Below are 16,388 nucleotides of genomic sequence, written 5' to 3' on the forward strand. Positions count from 1 at the left end.
GAGTCCTTAGCACCTTGTCCCTTCCTGCTAGATGTCTAGAGAGTGAGTGTGTCAGCTTGGAGCAGAGCATGAGCTATTTGGGAAATACCAGTCCTTCACAGTTCATACTTTTTGCTGTGGTAATCTCTGAGGTAAAAGCAGCTGCATGTATCCTGCACACCTGTGTGGTAGGTCTATGTGCAGTTTCTCCACTGCCTGCTCAGCATAACTGAGCTGTTCTGAGTGCAGCTCACCTCTGGGTACATTTACACGTAAACATTAAGTATGTAGTGCAAATGATGTTAATTACTAACATAGTTCAGTGTTCATTTGGCCTTTCAGTTTCAAGGTTACAGCACTGATTTGTCTTGTCAGATGGTTAGTTCCTTTCCACAGGATATCTGCTTTGAAAAGGCAGGTTGCTCTGACTCTTGCTGCTCTAGGAGGAACTGCTGATGTAACCCCATATGGAACAGTAACGTATGAGATAGATAGATAGTCATTCTGTGCTCATATTTTGATGATGGGCTGAAATTAATTAATATTTTAGAAAATTTAATCCGTTGCTGATGAGCCTGATTGATTGCTTTTCAGTGCTGTCCTTCCAAGCACTGGTATTTGCTGAGTCAGACTCAGTCTGTGTAATGTGGTATGTGAGTAATGTAAGGTAACGTAGCATTTGATTGCGATTGCTGTTGGTCCTCTGTCTTTCAGCATGTCTCCTGGATGAAAGGTCTTGTTATTGTGAGGCCACTCTAGGAGTACAGTGAGCACAAGGTATTTTCAGGACCAAAGGACAATAGGGTATCTATGTTTTTTCTCATCTTTCATCTAAAGATCATTTTTTTCCTGACATTTGCTGTCTCTTACCCTGGATTCCCCCCAAAAAGCAAGCATAAAAAAAATGGAGCAAGGAGTCTAATAGCACAGCTGTAGAGAAATTTGTCCTCTGAAGACCAATAATAAAATCAAAACTGTTTCTTTCTTCTGGTCCTTCCTTTGAGGTATGCAGGAAGAGTCATAAACAAGTATAGTCATCAGCCTTGTGCTCCCTGTGGGCAGATTTTATCCAAATCTGTGTCCCTTGTGCTACCTGCTTTACAGCTATGTTGATCTGAAACACTTTTAGTTTAGATATGCCTCTATAACGACTCTGAGTGTGGATTCTGAGTCCATGTGTTATTTGGCAACACGATGTCAGCAATGATCTTCCATCTGTGTTGATCCCTCACAGTTTTCTGAAATAGTCATTTAATTGTACATCTGTAAGTGACTTAGTGTGACTGGCTTGTTCTCCAAGTTACAGCTTGGATACTTTTTGTTTAATTTATGAGCGTTGACCTGTTTGTCTTGGTTTGCCTATAAGAAGGCAAAATTATAATGGGTTTTGCTTTTGGGGTCATCAAAATGAGGTCCCGAGATCAATAGTTTGTTTCAGCAGCTCCTGTGCCCCCTCTCCTAATCCCTGGGTTTTTTTCTGCCACTACCACAGTGCAAATGGTTGTGGAGACATGCAGTGAGCCAGACCTGGCAATACTTCTGGTTACAGTAACTTGGCAATAAAAATCCCTCTGTGAGGCTTCCCCCCCTCCCCACCCCCAGCTAGATCATTTCCTTTTCCTTTTTCCAGGATTCAGTTGTGAGCACATGCCTGACTTCTTTCTGGTGAGTCCCTGTATTTCTGTGATATCCTACGATTTGTCTCAGCTAGGGAAAAGGTGTAGCTGGTCTAGATTAGCTAATCCACGTTGAATTAGCTTGACAAAAATTTCGACATTTTCAGTAGTTCCTATTGCCTTCTGACTTCTAGCTAACCATCATCATACACGTGACAATAGAGCTCAAGTCTTTTCTGCAGTGCTAGGCTTCTACAACTCTTTAATTCTCCACTGAATAAGATTGTTTAGTTGACTTATTAATTCCCCAAGAATGTGGGAGGCTTCCTTCTCCAGTCTGCTTTTGCAGAGCAGTGAATCAATCAAATGTAATTTGCCTGTGTTGAAAAACTGTAATGCAAACATAATTTCATGGCTTCTGGGTATGAAAAAGTACCTTTCTAAAGCAGTTCACTTCCTTAATTTGCTTAGGGTTGTTTTGGGGTTTGTTTTTGTTTGTTTGTTATTTGTAATCTATTTCTTTTTCACCAGTTAGTTCTTACTCATCTCCACTGAAAACTCTGTCTCTTTCTGAAGGTACCTCTTCAGGTTTTGCAGATGTTTACATCTAACTTGCCCCTAGATGCACAAGCAATACATCTGAGTCCCAAGGCAGTCCTTGAGTTTGGGTTGTTGAAGGCTGTTTAGTATGTTAAAAGAGTAAAAGGAAAGAATTTATCTCCATTTCCTAGTGTATATTAAATTCTGAAATGTCTAAAGGACACCTGGACTGTCAGATGTCACTATAAATTATATTGAAGTTAACCCTGTAAAAGACACTGAAGCCTGTTGAAGCCTGTAAGACAATAATACTGGTTGAATTTGGAATCTAGGTTATTCATCCAGTTGCGAGCCTTTAATGTTAACCGAGCTTCTGCTAAATTTCCATTAACATTGCACTTCAGTCTGTTTATTTTGTATATTCACTTTGCTGGCATCCAAGGGTGACCTTAGTATAGGCCTTTATAGGCCACCCTGAAGTTCTCTCTAGACTGAGGGTTGCTGCTCCCCTGATTAATGACGGTAACTCCTAGATCTTTCTTCAGTACCCAGAATAACCTGGGTAATAACCATAGCAAACCTTGGTGTCCTAAGATATTCCTCTGAAATGTCACATACAAGACCAGTAAGTCTGAGCTACATTGTTCAGGTCAGAATTGCTATGCGGGACTCTCAAACTGTTACAGAATCACACAGAATCACAGCATGGTTTGGGTTGGAAGGGACCTTTGAAGATTATTCTAACCCTCCAACTGCTATTAGTGTTCCTTGGGTGGAGAACAAATTCTGTATCCAACAAAACATATTTATGGTTTAATTCAAAGTCATTTTAACATTGTTGAGATTTATTCAGCCTAGTTAATTTTTATTATATTCCATGTCAGAAAGCTACAATATCCTTCTTTGTAGAAAAACTATTTGGGCTATTCTCATGAAGATCTTAGAGCTGCATGCAAAGGGGTTTGATATAAAATAATTTCTTTATTTTTAATGAGAGATGTTGCTGTGGACGGCTGATTGGAGATCACCCAGGAGTAAACTGTAGCTGGCCTATTTATCAGACTGCCCCACAGATAGATGGTGGAGAATGGTCTGTGCAAAAACACACAAAGACAAGTCCAACGGACGCATTTGGTACAATCAATTTTCAAGATGGAGATCACACTTACCATGCCAAGGTAATGGATGCTGCGTTTGTATATCCAACTTCTTTTTATAATTTCAGCATAAGAAATGCAAAAAGTGGTGTTGGGTGAATATCAGATTGCTTGTCTTAAGAGGGCAGGGGAATCTAAAAGTAAGTCAGGTTGGAGTGTGTGTACGATATTTTTACATCGAACTTCACCGTGATTAAGCGTAGTCTGTCTTGCTGTGTGTATTGTTCACTGATGTATTTTTGTGCTATCATGTTAGTGGTATTGTGAAAGTTCTAATCCTGCACAACATCTTTAAGACATTAATGCTGAAAACTTCGTAAGATCATTTTCTTCTCTTGGAGTATTTAAAGGTTGTTTATTTTACCTGTTATTATTTCTTCCAGTATATTAGACTCTCCTATGATAGCAATTTGGATCAGCTGTTGAACCTGATGGTTAAAGAATGGCAGATGGAGTTACCAAAGCTAGTGATCTCTGTTCATGGAGGCATTCAAGATTTCAAGCTTCCCTCAAAGGTCAAGCAGGTTTTCAGCAAAGGATTGGTGAAGGCTGCTGAGACTACAGGAGCATGGATAATTACAGAAGGCATCAACAGCGGTAGTGTAATTATTTTTCTTTGTTTCAGTCTTGTGCTGGTGTTCTTTCTCTGCATGCAAGCATATACATTTAAGGCAAATATAATGACTTTTTTTTATAATTTCTGATATTTTAGCACAAAATGAAGCTTTTTTTTTAAGGAACAATGATAATTCAAAGAAAGACATCATGTTCCTCTGCTGTTGACAGGCATTTTGAATATTTTTAATATTTTTTTTCTTAAAGAGCAGAGTATTTTGCATGTAATAAGAAACACTGATAGTAGATAACCAGAACTTAATTGCAGTCAATTTTATCTGCTTCATTAAAATATTTAGGTTCTGAGGACTGTGATTGGTGGTTTTGAAACAGTTTTGAAATCTAAATTTAACCTGTGTTTTATAATTAAGAAAGTTCTGAATTAGGAGACTACATTAATTAGCCTATTAGTATCTGAAACTCCTTGTAGACTACTCTTAAAAACTGAGGGGGTTGGTAAGCCATGGAACTGAAACAGCTGTACTTCTTTATCTTTTATTCAATCTGGTGACCTTACAGGAGAACTGTCCTGTGCACTTATGTAAATAATAAAGTTTTATGGAGGTAGAAAGCAGCAACATATATTAGCAACATATATGAGTATTATTAATTAGAAATATGTGTTGAGTTTGAAGCATTGGTGCATTACATCTGAGCGTTACAATTCCTGCATTGCACGTTGAATATAGAAGCTGGGTAGGATGGTTTGTTTCTGGTTAAAACATAACCACAGAATAAATTAAATGATGGGAAACCCTTTCGTTGGTGTCCTGTAGCAGTTCTCCAAATGTAGAAGAAAAATGATGTTTTAATTATCTTTTTAGGAGTGTCCAGGCATGTGGGGGATGCACTGAAAGGCCGTGCCTCACCACACCTAAGAAAGATCTGTGCTGTTGGGATTCCTCCATGGGGTATCATTGAGAACCAGAGGGATCTCATTGGAAGAGATGTGAGTTGGACACATTTTAATAAGAAAAGCCTTCATGTTCAAGGGTTGTTAGCTTTCTTGTATGCTTTATTTTCTGCTTGCTTCATTTCACTGGTTTGATATTTTTTCTCAGTAATAGAAGCTTAGATTTTGCTCAGACTTTGCTTAGATTTTTTCTGTGGCTTTCAGAAGAATTCTGTGGCATGGTGAAGGACTGTATTTTGCTTTTTTTTATGTAAATGAATAGTTTTAAAATATTTCTCTTCTTACAGGAAATTGCCATTCCTTTTTGAAATTTTGTAGTTAATTAGGCAATTCTCTTGTGGTTACAAATGATGTATTTCTATATTCATGTGATTCAGGATGAGCAATCAGGTTAATGGTATACATAAATAGGCTATAAATATGCATGATTTTTATTCATAAACTAGAACTTTATGTGAGTGCCAGTGTGGGGGCACAATCTACATAACTGTCTAAAAAAACTTGACAAGGTGAAATTTGTCCTGATAAATGATAGCTCACATGTTTTTAATGGGAATACACCCATGAAAAATATGCCATTGTGTTTCAAGTGTTGCAAAGAAAGGCAGGCAGTGACTCTCACTAAGGACCACAAGCCTAATCAGAAATGCTTTCTGTGGTATTAATTTTGGGTTTTTTGCTGTTAAGAATCAAATGAAAACCCATGTTTGAGTAGAGCAGCAAAAAGTGTGATGGAGGCTTTCAGAAGATCACAATATGATGAAGAAATACAAACAAGTGAGGCAAGATAAATGGTGATATTTTGTTGGTTTCTTTGAAGATCTTTTTATTTTGGTTTTCTTAGGTAGTTTGCCTGTACCAGACTCTTGGTAATCCACTCAGCAAGCTAAGCACCCTCAACAGCATGCATTCTCATTTTCTAATGGCAGATGATGGGACAGTAGGCAAGTATGGGAATGAAATGATGCTCAGGAGGAATTTGGAGAAGTACATATCACTTCAAAAAATACACACAAGTGAGTACTGCTGTGGTCAGCTTTATGACAGAAAAGCCTGTCCTAAAAATAGTGGAGGTAGTAGACATTTCCTGTTATATGTTGTACATCTTCATTTGCCATAGATTTCACTGAGGTTGAAAGTTATTAATTGCATGTGTCTTGAACTTGAATATCAGGAAAATGAAAAGGACAGCATTTTTATAAAGCATTATGTGTTTGGGCTAACTTGCATTTTGGTTTCTTAATTGTAGAGACATCTAAATGACTCAGGTTATTTAGTAAGTATTGCATTTGATCACTTTGTAGTTTTGCATGGTCTCTGTATCAGCACGAGATAGTTTCCCAGCATTTTTCTAGGTGGAAAAATTGTCACATTCAGTAGAATTCAAATCCTTCTTCCCTGTTCATTACTTTTGTCCTCATCACTCTTCTATATTGCAGACCTGTGACCTCCTCAGGTACAGAAACAAAGACTGGTTGCGAAAGGAATACCTTCAGCCAATGTTTGTTTGTCAGATTATGTATCTTCCATTGTTTGTACAATAACTGAGTTACAGCATAGAAATGATGAATGAAATATTTATTACGTAGACAAGTATTTATTTTTATGCACTAAATTGTATAAATTATTTGGGGAAGTTCACTCTTACCTAGTGATTTAAATCTTGCAGTATGTTAAAAAGACATTAGAGTTATGATGTTGAATCCTTGTTTCCTTTATCTGCTCACATTACAGTATTTACAAACTTAGAAACTTACCCAATTTTTAACATGTTCATATTTAGAGCTTCTTATTCATCCTCCTATATCTTTTCTTACTATGAGTTTTTGCAGGTCAGACTTTCAGTTGTTTTTCCACTTCTATTGCATCTTACTTGAAATTTATTTCTGATTATTAAAAAAAACCAACCTGCTTGCTGTAAAGCTTGAGAAAGGCTGTAAAGAAGTGCCTGATTGCTTTTCTATGTGTGTAGGTAAACAAATGGATATTGACCAAATTTCAAATGCCGTCAATGTACTTGCATGTGAGAGCTATTGTAAAGGGCAGAGGGATATTCTGAAGGATGTTTCTTCCTTCCAATGCTAGGGCTACTTACAATTTCATCAGGAGTTTTTCTTGGTCTTTTTGATCTGGTTGCAGAAGTTCTGTGAAAGTCTTAAAAAGTGTAAGTCAAATTAGAGATGGTGAAGGCATGGTTTCCTCTCCATTGAACTGTGTATGAGACTCCTTCAGGAGTATTTATTTACAAGATGTTCTGATTTTTGGTGTGACTGAGACCTGTTTGTAACCAGTTAGGTGTGTTTTGAAACAGGAATGGGCCAAGGTGTACCCATAGTTGGGTTGGTGGTGGAAGGAGGCCCCAACGTGATCCTAATGGTGTGGGAGTATGTGAGGGCCAGCCCAGCTGTCCCCGTGGTGGTCTATGAGGGCACTGGCAGAGCTGCAGATATCCTGGCTTTTACCCACAAACACACGGGTGATGCAGGGTGAGTAGTGGCATAATGCTCCTCCTCCTTGGTCTGCTGTATTGGGGGGGACGTGAAATAGCCTGTCTCAAAACCACTGAGATAATTTCTAATGCTTCTAGTAATGACCCCGCCATGGTCTTTTGCTGGCTTTTACTTCTGTGAAAGTGAGAGCAGAATTTCTTCCTTCCCTGCCTCAAACTAGTGCTGAAAGAATTATTCTGCCAAATTTACTGTGGCTTTTTTGAAGAGGAAAAAGAAACTGCATCTAGCTATCTTGAGTTATTATAATGTTTCTCACCTTTGCTGAGGGACATTGCTGGGTGACTCCAGGGTGCCTGCTTGGGTTTTGACTCAATCCTTTCTCCTGCCATGAGTATTCTGTAAGTGGGCTTGGGTTTGGGTTGCACAAAGCTTTTGAGACTAGGGCTGGGATTTGTAGATGTAGGACCCTCAGACTGGGTTAGGAGGAGGACTAAGGTTCCTTGGCTTTGGCTTTGGTTTACCCAGTGGTAACCCAGATTTGTCATCCTCCTCTAGCTGTAACTCTTTATGTCACCTCCAGTGCAGCCTCAGCTGCAGACTCTATTAAACCTACCTTGATCAAAATTTTATGTCCAAACTGGAATTAAAAAAAAAAAAAAAAAAAAAAATATATATATATATTTGTATAGCCAATTAGTATTTCTGTGAAAGTTTTTCAAAGTCAAAAGTGCTTTTTAAATAAAAAATCAAATTTATAAAGGTGGCCTGGGTTCTTTCAAATTAAAAAATTGAACAATTTAATAAACTTTATATCCTAATTGTTTATTTATTATCTTTTCTAAATATTATTTTGGGAGGGTGGTATTTTACCCTAGTGTGTTGTATTGAGAACTTTTTTCTTCACTTGCTTTTTCTTCCATTTTTTTCTTTAAAAAAAAAAATCCTGCCATTTCAAAAGAAAAGTAAAATATAGACGGAAAGGTTGACAGAAAGATAAATGAGAGGAAAAAAGATGGGAGAGGTATGAAGCCTGATGAACAAATAATGAGGAATTTAATTTTATCCCTGTATGATTATTGAAAAAAAGAAAAAGCTTGCTAAACTTTTAGTGATTTTTAGCTTTATATTCACAGACAATCCTTTGAAAATTGTTACCTTTTTCATTTGTTCTATTACCAATAGTATATATGTATGGTCAGAACTAATGCATGTGTGAATAATAATTTATGTTATGGGATGACTTTGCTTTGTTTTGTTGAAAGAAGGCAGGAATAAATCAACAGAAAAGTAGAAATAAAAGATTTCTTATATGTCTGTGCTTAGCACAAGTTTTGTCTTTTGCTGAAGTGTCATTTGGGCTGGTAAGAATTAGCTAAAAATATACATATTCTTGCTTGTATGATCTGTTTTTCAGGGAGCTGTGCCCTCAAGTGAAGGAGGAGGTCTTAGTGATGATTCAAAACACATTTAGCTTGGGACAGAAGCAGTCCAGTCATCTCTTTCACATTTTGATGGAATGCATGGAGCACAGAGAGTCTGTGAGTGAGGTTCATGCTCTGAGTTTAGGGCATCTTCGTTAGCTGTTACCCTTTTTGCTCTTTCTGTGGTGGGTTGGCATGGGCACAGCACTTGTAGAAGTAATGGTGTTCTAATATAAAGTTAACACAAAGGTGTCTGTGCTAATTTATATATTGAGTAGCTCCACAGAACCTTTTTAGTTAACTTCTCAAGTCTCAGTGGTTGCTTATGAAATGACAGCCTTTCTAATTTTAGTAAAAGGCCAGACATCTTTGTTTTCACAGGAAAGATCAAGTAATTCCTACTTTTTTTCTTCTCTGTCTTATTTTTAGTTTAGAAAAGTTTCCATCCATTCTTCTACTCATAACAGAATTGTGCTAGAACTTGTCTCTGAGTATTGAAATGTACTTTTGAAATGCGCTGGCATGTTTAGCAGCTGAGGTGCTCATTTGTGAGTACAATCATAGAATCACAGAATGTTTTGGGTTGGAAGGGACCATAAAGATCATCTAGTTCCAACCCCCCTGCCATGGGCAGGGACACCTTCCACTAGACCAGGTTGCTCAAAGCCCCATCCACCCTGGCCTTGAACACTTCCAGGGATGGGGCATCCACAGCTTCTCTGGGCAACCTGCTCCAGTGCCTCACCACTATCACAGTGTAGAATTTCTTCCTAATATCTAATCTAAATTTACCTTCTTTCAGTTTAAAACCATTACCCTTCTTCCTATCACTACACTCCCTGATAAACAGTCCCTCCCCATCTTCCCTGTAGGCCCCCTTTAGGTATTGGAAGGCTGCTATAAGGTCTCCCCGGAGCCTTCTCTTCTCTAGGCTAAACAAACCCAGCTCTCTCAGCCTGTCTTCATAGGAGAGGTGCTCCAGCCCTCTGATCATCTTTGTGGCCTTCCTCTGGACTCACTCCAACACGTCCATGTCCTTCTTTGTTGGGGGGCCCAGAGCTGGACACAGTACTCCAGGTGGGGTCACACCAGAGCAGAGTAGAGGGGGAGAATCACCTCCCTCGACCTGCTGGTAATACGTCTCTTGATGCAGCCCAGGATACAGTTGGCTTTCTGGGCTGCAAGTGCACATTGCTGCGTCATGTTGAGCTTCTTGCCAGCCGACACCCCCAAGCCCCTCTCTTCAGGGCTGCTCTCAATCTACCCATCGCCCAGCCTGTATTTGTGCTTGGGATTGCCCTGACCGAGGTGCAGGACCTTACACCTGGCCTTGTTGAACTTCATGATGTTTGCACGGGGCCACCTCTCAAGCCTGTCAAGGTCCCTCCAGATGGCATCCCTTCCTTCTGGAGGTGTCATCTGCAAAATTCCTGAGGTTCCACTCAATCCCACTGCCCGTGTTCCCAAAAAAGATGTTAAATGATCCTGGGCCCAGCACCAACCCCTGAGGGACACCACTCATCAGTGGTCTCCACCCAGACATTGAGCCATTGACCACAGTTCTTTGAGTGTGACCATCCAGCCAATTCCTTATGCACCAGGTGGTCCACCTGTCAAATCCATGTCTCTCCATTTTAGAGACAAAGATGTTGTGCGGGACAGTATCAAATGCTTTGCACAAGTCCAGGCAGATGATGTCAGTTGCTCTTCCCTTATCCACCAATGCTATAACTCCGTCGTAGAAGGCCACCAAACTCGTCAGGCACAATTTGCCCTTAGTGAAGCCATGTTGGCTGTCACCAATCACCTCCTTATTTTCCATGTGCCTTAGCATAGTTTTCAGGAGGATCTGCTCCATGATCTTGCCAGGCACAAAGGTAAGACTGACTGGCCTGTAGTTCCCTGGGTCTTCCTTTTTTCCCCTTTTAAAAATGGGGGTTATGTTTTCCCTTTTCCAGTCACTGGGAACTTCACCAGTCTGCCACGACTTCTCAAATATGATGAAGTACCAAGTATTTGTTATGGGAGTAATGACTATTGTAGCAATGATCACTAAGATGGAAACTACCCAATATGTTTTTATTATTTTTTGTTTTACTTTATTTGTCTGTTTTTTAGTTGAAAACTGAGTAGATATTAACCATGTTGCATTTTTAAATTTCTCAGCTTTAAATGCTAATCAAAAGGAAATAGAGTCAAGTTATTAAGCAGTAGGTTGATTCCAGTTTGCCTGGGATGCCATTGTATTAAAAAGCAAAATGGTACATTTTCTGTCTGAAACAAAGGAAAGTCATGTCTGGGCCTTTGCCATTGTTTGTGTTGAAATGTGTATGATTTAATCTACCACAGCCCTTTCCAAGAAGCAATAACTACAGACTTCTCTGCCTCACCTCAAATAGTGTACTTCTGCAATTCTAACAGATAACCATATTTGATGCGGAGTCAGAAGATCAGCAGGACATTGATTTGGCAATTCTGACTGCACTCTTGAAAGGTACCTATCTAAAAGTATGATCTGTTTTCAGCTGACATACAGTTCCATTGGTTTACCTTTTCAAAGCAAAGGAGTAACATCAATGTGTGAAAACTGCTAGGTCCTTTACGTGTTTCCTAGGTACAAATATGTCTGCTTCAGATCAGCTAGATTTGGCGTTGGCCTGGAACCGGCTAGATATTGCCAAGAAACACATACTGGTTTATGGACAACACTGGAAGGTAATATTACCTTTTATTTTTCACGGTGGTTTTACACTTTATTATGATGACTAATTTTCCATGATTTGCATTTGTCAAGCTTTAATTAAGGAATAGTTTGATGCTTGGAGTCAGTCTTCTGGAGTAATCATCTTTGTTTTTGGAGAGGCATTGTTCTTAAAATTGTGAATTATTCAACTGCAGAGTGCATCAGATGGAAAATCACATTTGTTTCCCCAGAGAAAAGGTGATACCTATAATTCCTGTAGTTTTTGCTGCTAGCTTTTCCAAGTAGTTTCAGTGGTCCTTCTGGATCTGTATTCCTCAAGCCTGTGTTGACAGTCATCAGTGGTTGAGGATTATTTCATTGTAGCCCGGAGTACTCTTTTGCCAAAGGGCTAAACTGGAAATGAGTGTTGCCTCTGTTTTCCCAGCTTTAGACAGAAATACAGAAATCACGGTCCTTTATGGTGTTACCAGGTAAAAGAAGGTAGAATTAACTGTGGTAATGTGGCATCATGGCATTATTTCAGATATTGTTTCTTAGGAATAGCTGCAGTCAAGGCAAGCCATGATTTAGACCCACATTAACTGTATGCTTGTGAAAGAACATACAGTAGCAATTGAATCAGTCCTATAATTGTGTTTTCCAAGTTTTCAGATGTAATCCAGTATTTAAGTGTAACCCTCCCTAAGTGAGGGATTTTTAGAGATCATGAATATAAAATTGTATGTGCCTCAACACATGCTATTCCTGTTTGTTATAAGAGTAAATATTTTCTTCAAGAAATTTTTTCTAATGCTTCCAAAAGTTTTCGCTTCCAAGGATTACAAGGTTGATTTTTCCAATCCCAAGCACCTTTTCTTCTTTACAATGTAAATTTTGGAAAAGGGACAGTGGGTATATTTTTTTTTTGAGTGACCTCAGCTGGTTGTTTGACACAACAAGAGAGCTGAATTTATTGATCACCAGTCTGTATTTTCCTGTGGTGTATAAGGCTGAATACATGGGGTATTATGCCTGAGATGTCTACAATTAGGCATCCATGAATTAAAGGATTTTTTTGTTGTTGTTGTTGCCTCTTTGGGCTCAGTTCACTATCTGTGCAGTGCAGATGATCATGTCATGTTCTTGCACAAAACCTGGTAAAAATAAATGGTGTTGAGTGCCTACTGAAAGGCAAAGAAGGAAATTGCTGATTTCATTTTCAGGATTTGAACAGTGTGTGAATAATAAGGGATGTATCAAGCCTGGAACAATAATGTTAGAACAAAATGTTGAATAACTCCCTGCTAAGAAAGCATCATTCACTCTATAAACTCAATAAGACTATGCCCTCTGGGGAAACATAGTGTATGATTGAGCAATGAATAATTGTACCATTATTCATGGTGATCAATTAGCTGATAACTTTTGAGTGTTTGACTGTATACCCGTAACAGTATTTCTGTCCAACAGACACTTGTTTTTAAGGAATATAGAAAAGATTTGTGTATACAAAATGACGTGTGCATATTTTTGCCTTTATGATTATTTTTTTTATGACACCCTGTTACGTTTTGACTCTGAGGACAATTTATTTTTCCCAATGTCTTCTTTCATTGTTTTATAGCACATATTTTTTTTATTTGTGTTTATTTAGTTTTTTGTCTTCAACAACTCTGCTGTGAACGGTTGATAAGCTTTATTGAAGCACATCTGTGTAAGATATTAAAGAAAGGGGGACACCATCTATCTTACTGCTTCAAATGCTATAATATTTGAGTAAGAGAAAAGCATTATGCTTTTGCCATTTTTATCACTGACGATATATGTTGGCAAGGCCTGTGAGTCTGCATAATTCCTTTGCATTTATGTTAGAGGTATGGCAGGTGAAACTTGCTTTGACTGGTGAATTAGTATAAATGATATAATAACAAAATCATAGGTTCATAGAATAGAATAATCGAATCATTTAGGTTGGAAAAGACCTTTAAGATCATCGACTCCAACCATAAACCTAACACTGCCGAGTCCACCACTAAATCATGTCCCTAAGTGCCACATCTACACTTCTTTTAAATACCTTCAGGGATGGTCACTCAACCACTTCCCTGGGCAGCCTGTTCCAGTGCTTGACAATCCTTTCAGTGAAGACATTTTTCCTAATATCCAATCTAAACCTCCCCTGGCACAACTTGAGGTTGTTTCCTGTTGTCCTATTGCTTGTTCCTTGGGAGAAGCGACCAGCACCCACCTCGCTACAACACCCTATCAGGTAGTTGTAGAGAGTGATAAGGTCTCCCCTCAGCCTCCTTTTCTCCACACTAAACAACCCCAGTTCCCTCAGTCGCTCCTCATAGACTTCTTCTCTAGACGCTTCACCAGCTTTGTTGGTCTTCTTTGAACATGTTCCAGCACCTCAATGTCTTTCCTGTAGTGAGGGGCCCAAAACTGAACACGGTACTCAAGGTGTGGCCTCACCAGTGCTGAGTACAGGGTGACAATCACTTCCCTGCTCCTGCTGGCCACACTGTTTCTGATACAAGCCAGGGTGCTATTGGCCTTTTTGGCCACCTGGGCACACTGCTGGCTCATATTCAGCCGGCTGTTGACCAACCCTCACAGGTCTTTTTCTGCTGGGCAGCTTTCCAGCCACTCTTCCCCAAGCCTGTAGCATTGCATGGGGTTGTTATGACCCAAGTGCAGGACCCGGCGCTTGGCCTTGTTGAAACTCATACAATTGGCCTTGGCCCATCAATCCAGCCTGTCCAGATCCCTCTGTAGAGCCTTCCTACCCTCAAGCAGATCAACACTCTGTCGTGGTTTAACCCCAGCCAGCAACTAAGCACCATGCACCACTCCCGCATCCAGTGGGATGGGGGAGAAAATCAGGAAAAGAAGTAAAACTCATGGGTTGAGATAAGAACAATTTAATAGAACAGAAAAGAAGAAGCTAATAATGATAATGATAACACTAATAAAATGACAACAGTAGTAATAAAAGGATTGAAATGTACAAATGATGCGCAGGGCAATTGCTCACCACCCACCGACCGACACCCAGCCAGTCCCCGAGTGGCGAATCCCTGCCCCCCCCTACTTCCCAGTTCCTAAACTAGATGGGACGTCCCATGGTATGGAATACACTGTTGGCCAGTTTGGGTTAGGTGCCCTGGCTGGGCATGAGAAGCTGAAAAATCCTTGACTCTAGTCTAAACACTGCTGAGCAACAACTGAAAACATCAGTGTTATCAACATTCTTCACATACTGAACTCAAAACATAGCACTGTACCAGCTACTAGGAAGACAGTTAACTACATCCCAGCTGAAACCAGGACACACTCCCACCAAACTTGGTGTCGTCTGCAAGCTTACTGAGGGTGCACTTGATCCCCTCATCCAGATAATTGATAAAGATATGAAACACAACTGGGCCCAATACTGAGCCCTGTGGAACACCACTTGTGACCAGCCGCCAACTGAATTTAACTCCATTCAACCACAACTCTTTGGGCCTGGCCACCCAGCTAGTTTTTAACCCAGTGAAGGGTATATGCGTCCAAGCCATGAGCAGCCAGTTTCTCCAGGAGAATGCTGTGGGAAACAGTGTCAAAGGCTTTACTAAATAGATCTTAAACTGAGAATGTTAAATTTCAGTGGCTGTTTGCTACCTGATATTTTCATCTGATGCCTTCTGTTCCTTGGTGAAAGGAAGACTCAAGGGAGACCTTATAGCTCCCTACAGTTCCCTGTAAGGAGGTTGTAACAAGGTGGGTGTTGGTCTCTTCTCCCAAGGAACAAGCCATAGAACAAGAGGAAACAGCCTCAAGTTGTGCCAGGGAATGTTTAGATTGAATATTAGGAAAAATGTCTTCACTGAAAGGATTGTCAAGCATTGGAACAGGCTGCCCAGGGAAGTGGTTGAGTGACCATACCTGGAGATGTTTAAAAGATGTGTAGATGTGGTGCTTAGGGACGTGGTTTAGTGGTGGGCTTGGCAGCGTTAGGTTTACAGTTGGACTTGATCTTAAAGCTCTTCTCCAACCTAAATGATTCTGTGATTCTATGTGTATGGGAAGTTACAAATAACATTTTCCTAGTCCCCTCCTCTTTGACACAGAATATTTTAAAGAACTGTCGCATAGTCCCCCCACTTCACTCCTGGCTTTCCCAATGTGATTATCTGTTCAGTTTTTCTGTATTTCTGACATTCTTTTCTGCTCTTCTGTGTACTTTTTTCAGGTGTCAGTCATCTTTTGAGATAGGCAGACTAGCACTGTACCCAGCATTCAAGATATGGAGTTCTTCATTGAGATATTTAGTGAAATACAAACATTTTATAGATTATTCTGTACTCGTCTAAGTATAAATCCTAATAGTCTGTATGCCTTTTTTATGTGTTTCCAACTTACATCCAATTACATTCATGCTTTCAGAAGATACATCTACTAACATTTTTTTCTGAATTTTTTCAAGACTGACATGTGGGTAGGGTTGTTTCCCAAATGCATGTTATTTCACATTTACTAATATTGAATTTTACCTGCTTTTTTGGCTGGTTAGCCCATATTATGAGATTTTGCTGTACCTCCTCCCAGTCAGTTTTATTATGGTGAGTATTTTTGTGTATCATCAGCAAGTGTTGTCAAATCGGTATTCAATATGTGGGATTTTCTTGGTCTCCCACCACCGTTAATAATCTTTTTCCCTACCATTTGATCAGTTATTAAACAATTGGAGGACCTTTTGCCTTGTGCAGCTTAATTTGTTTACAAGTCCTTCAAGAAAGCCGTCATCAAAAGCTTTTGTGGAGATACAAGCATACTTTATCAATAGGATAGCCTTATCCTCATTGTCCCTGCTAATATTCTGGTAGAGTTCTGATTTTATTCCACAAAATAACCACCTTGCTTCCTCTTACTCTGCTGTATTTACCTATATTGCTATTTGTTATTGTAGTTTCATTATATTTGTCCTTACAAAGTTCTAACTGTATTGTTATGCCATACTTTAACAACT

At 39.4% G+C, this 16,388-nt stretch overlaps 1 protein-coding gene across 1 annotated transcript in view; it reads left to right on the forward strand.

Moving 5' to 3' along the window:
- Positions 1-16,388, forward strand: part of TRPM6 (transient receptor potential cation channel subfamily M member 6) — a 94,016-nt gene that overhangs the window by 22,367 nt on the left and 55,261 nt on the right. Inside the window, 8 exon segments of the mRNA XM_069777204.1 lie at positions 3,133-3,313; positions 3,676-3,889; positions 4,732-4,856; positions 5,665-5,836; positions 7,132-7,306; positions 8,685-8,808; positions 11,113-11,185; positions 11,306-11,406. Coding sequence (XP_069633305.1) covers positions 3,133-3,313; positions 3,676-3,889; positions 4,732-4,856; positions 5,665-5,836; positions 7,132-7,306; positions 8,685-8,808; positions 11,113-11,185; positions 11,306-11,406 — 1,165 coding nt within the window.

This window comes from Haliaeetus albicilla, chromosome Z (genome assembly GCF_947461875.1).
Source record: "Haliaeetus albicilla chromosome Z, bHalAlb1.1, whole genome shotgun sequence".
Lineage (NCBI taxonomy): Eukaryota > Metazoa > Chordata > Aves > Accipitriformes > Accipitridae > Haliaeetus > Haliaeetus albicilla.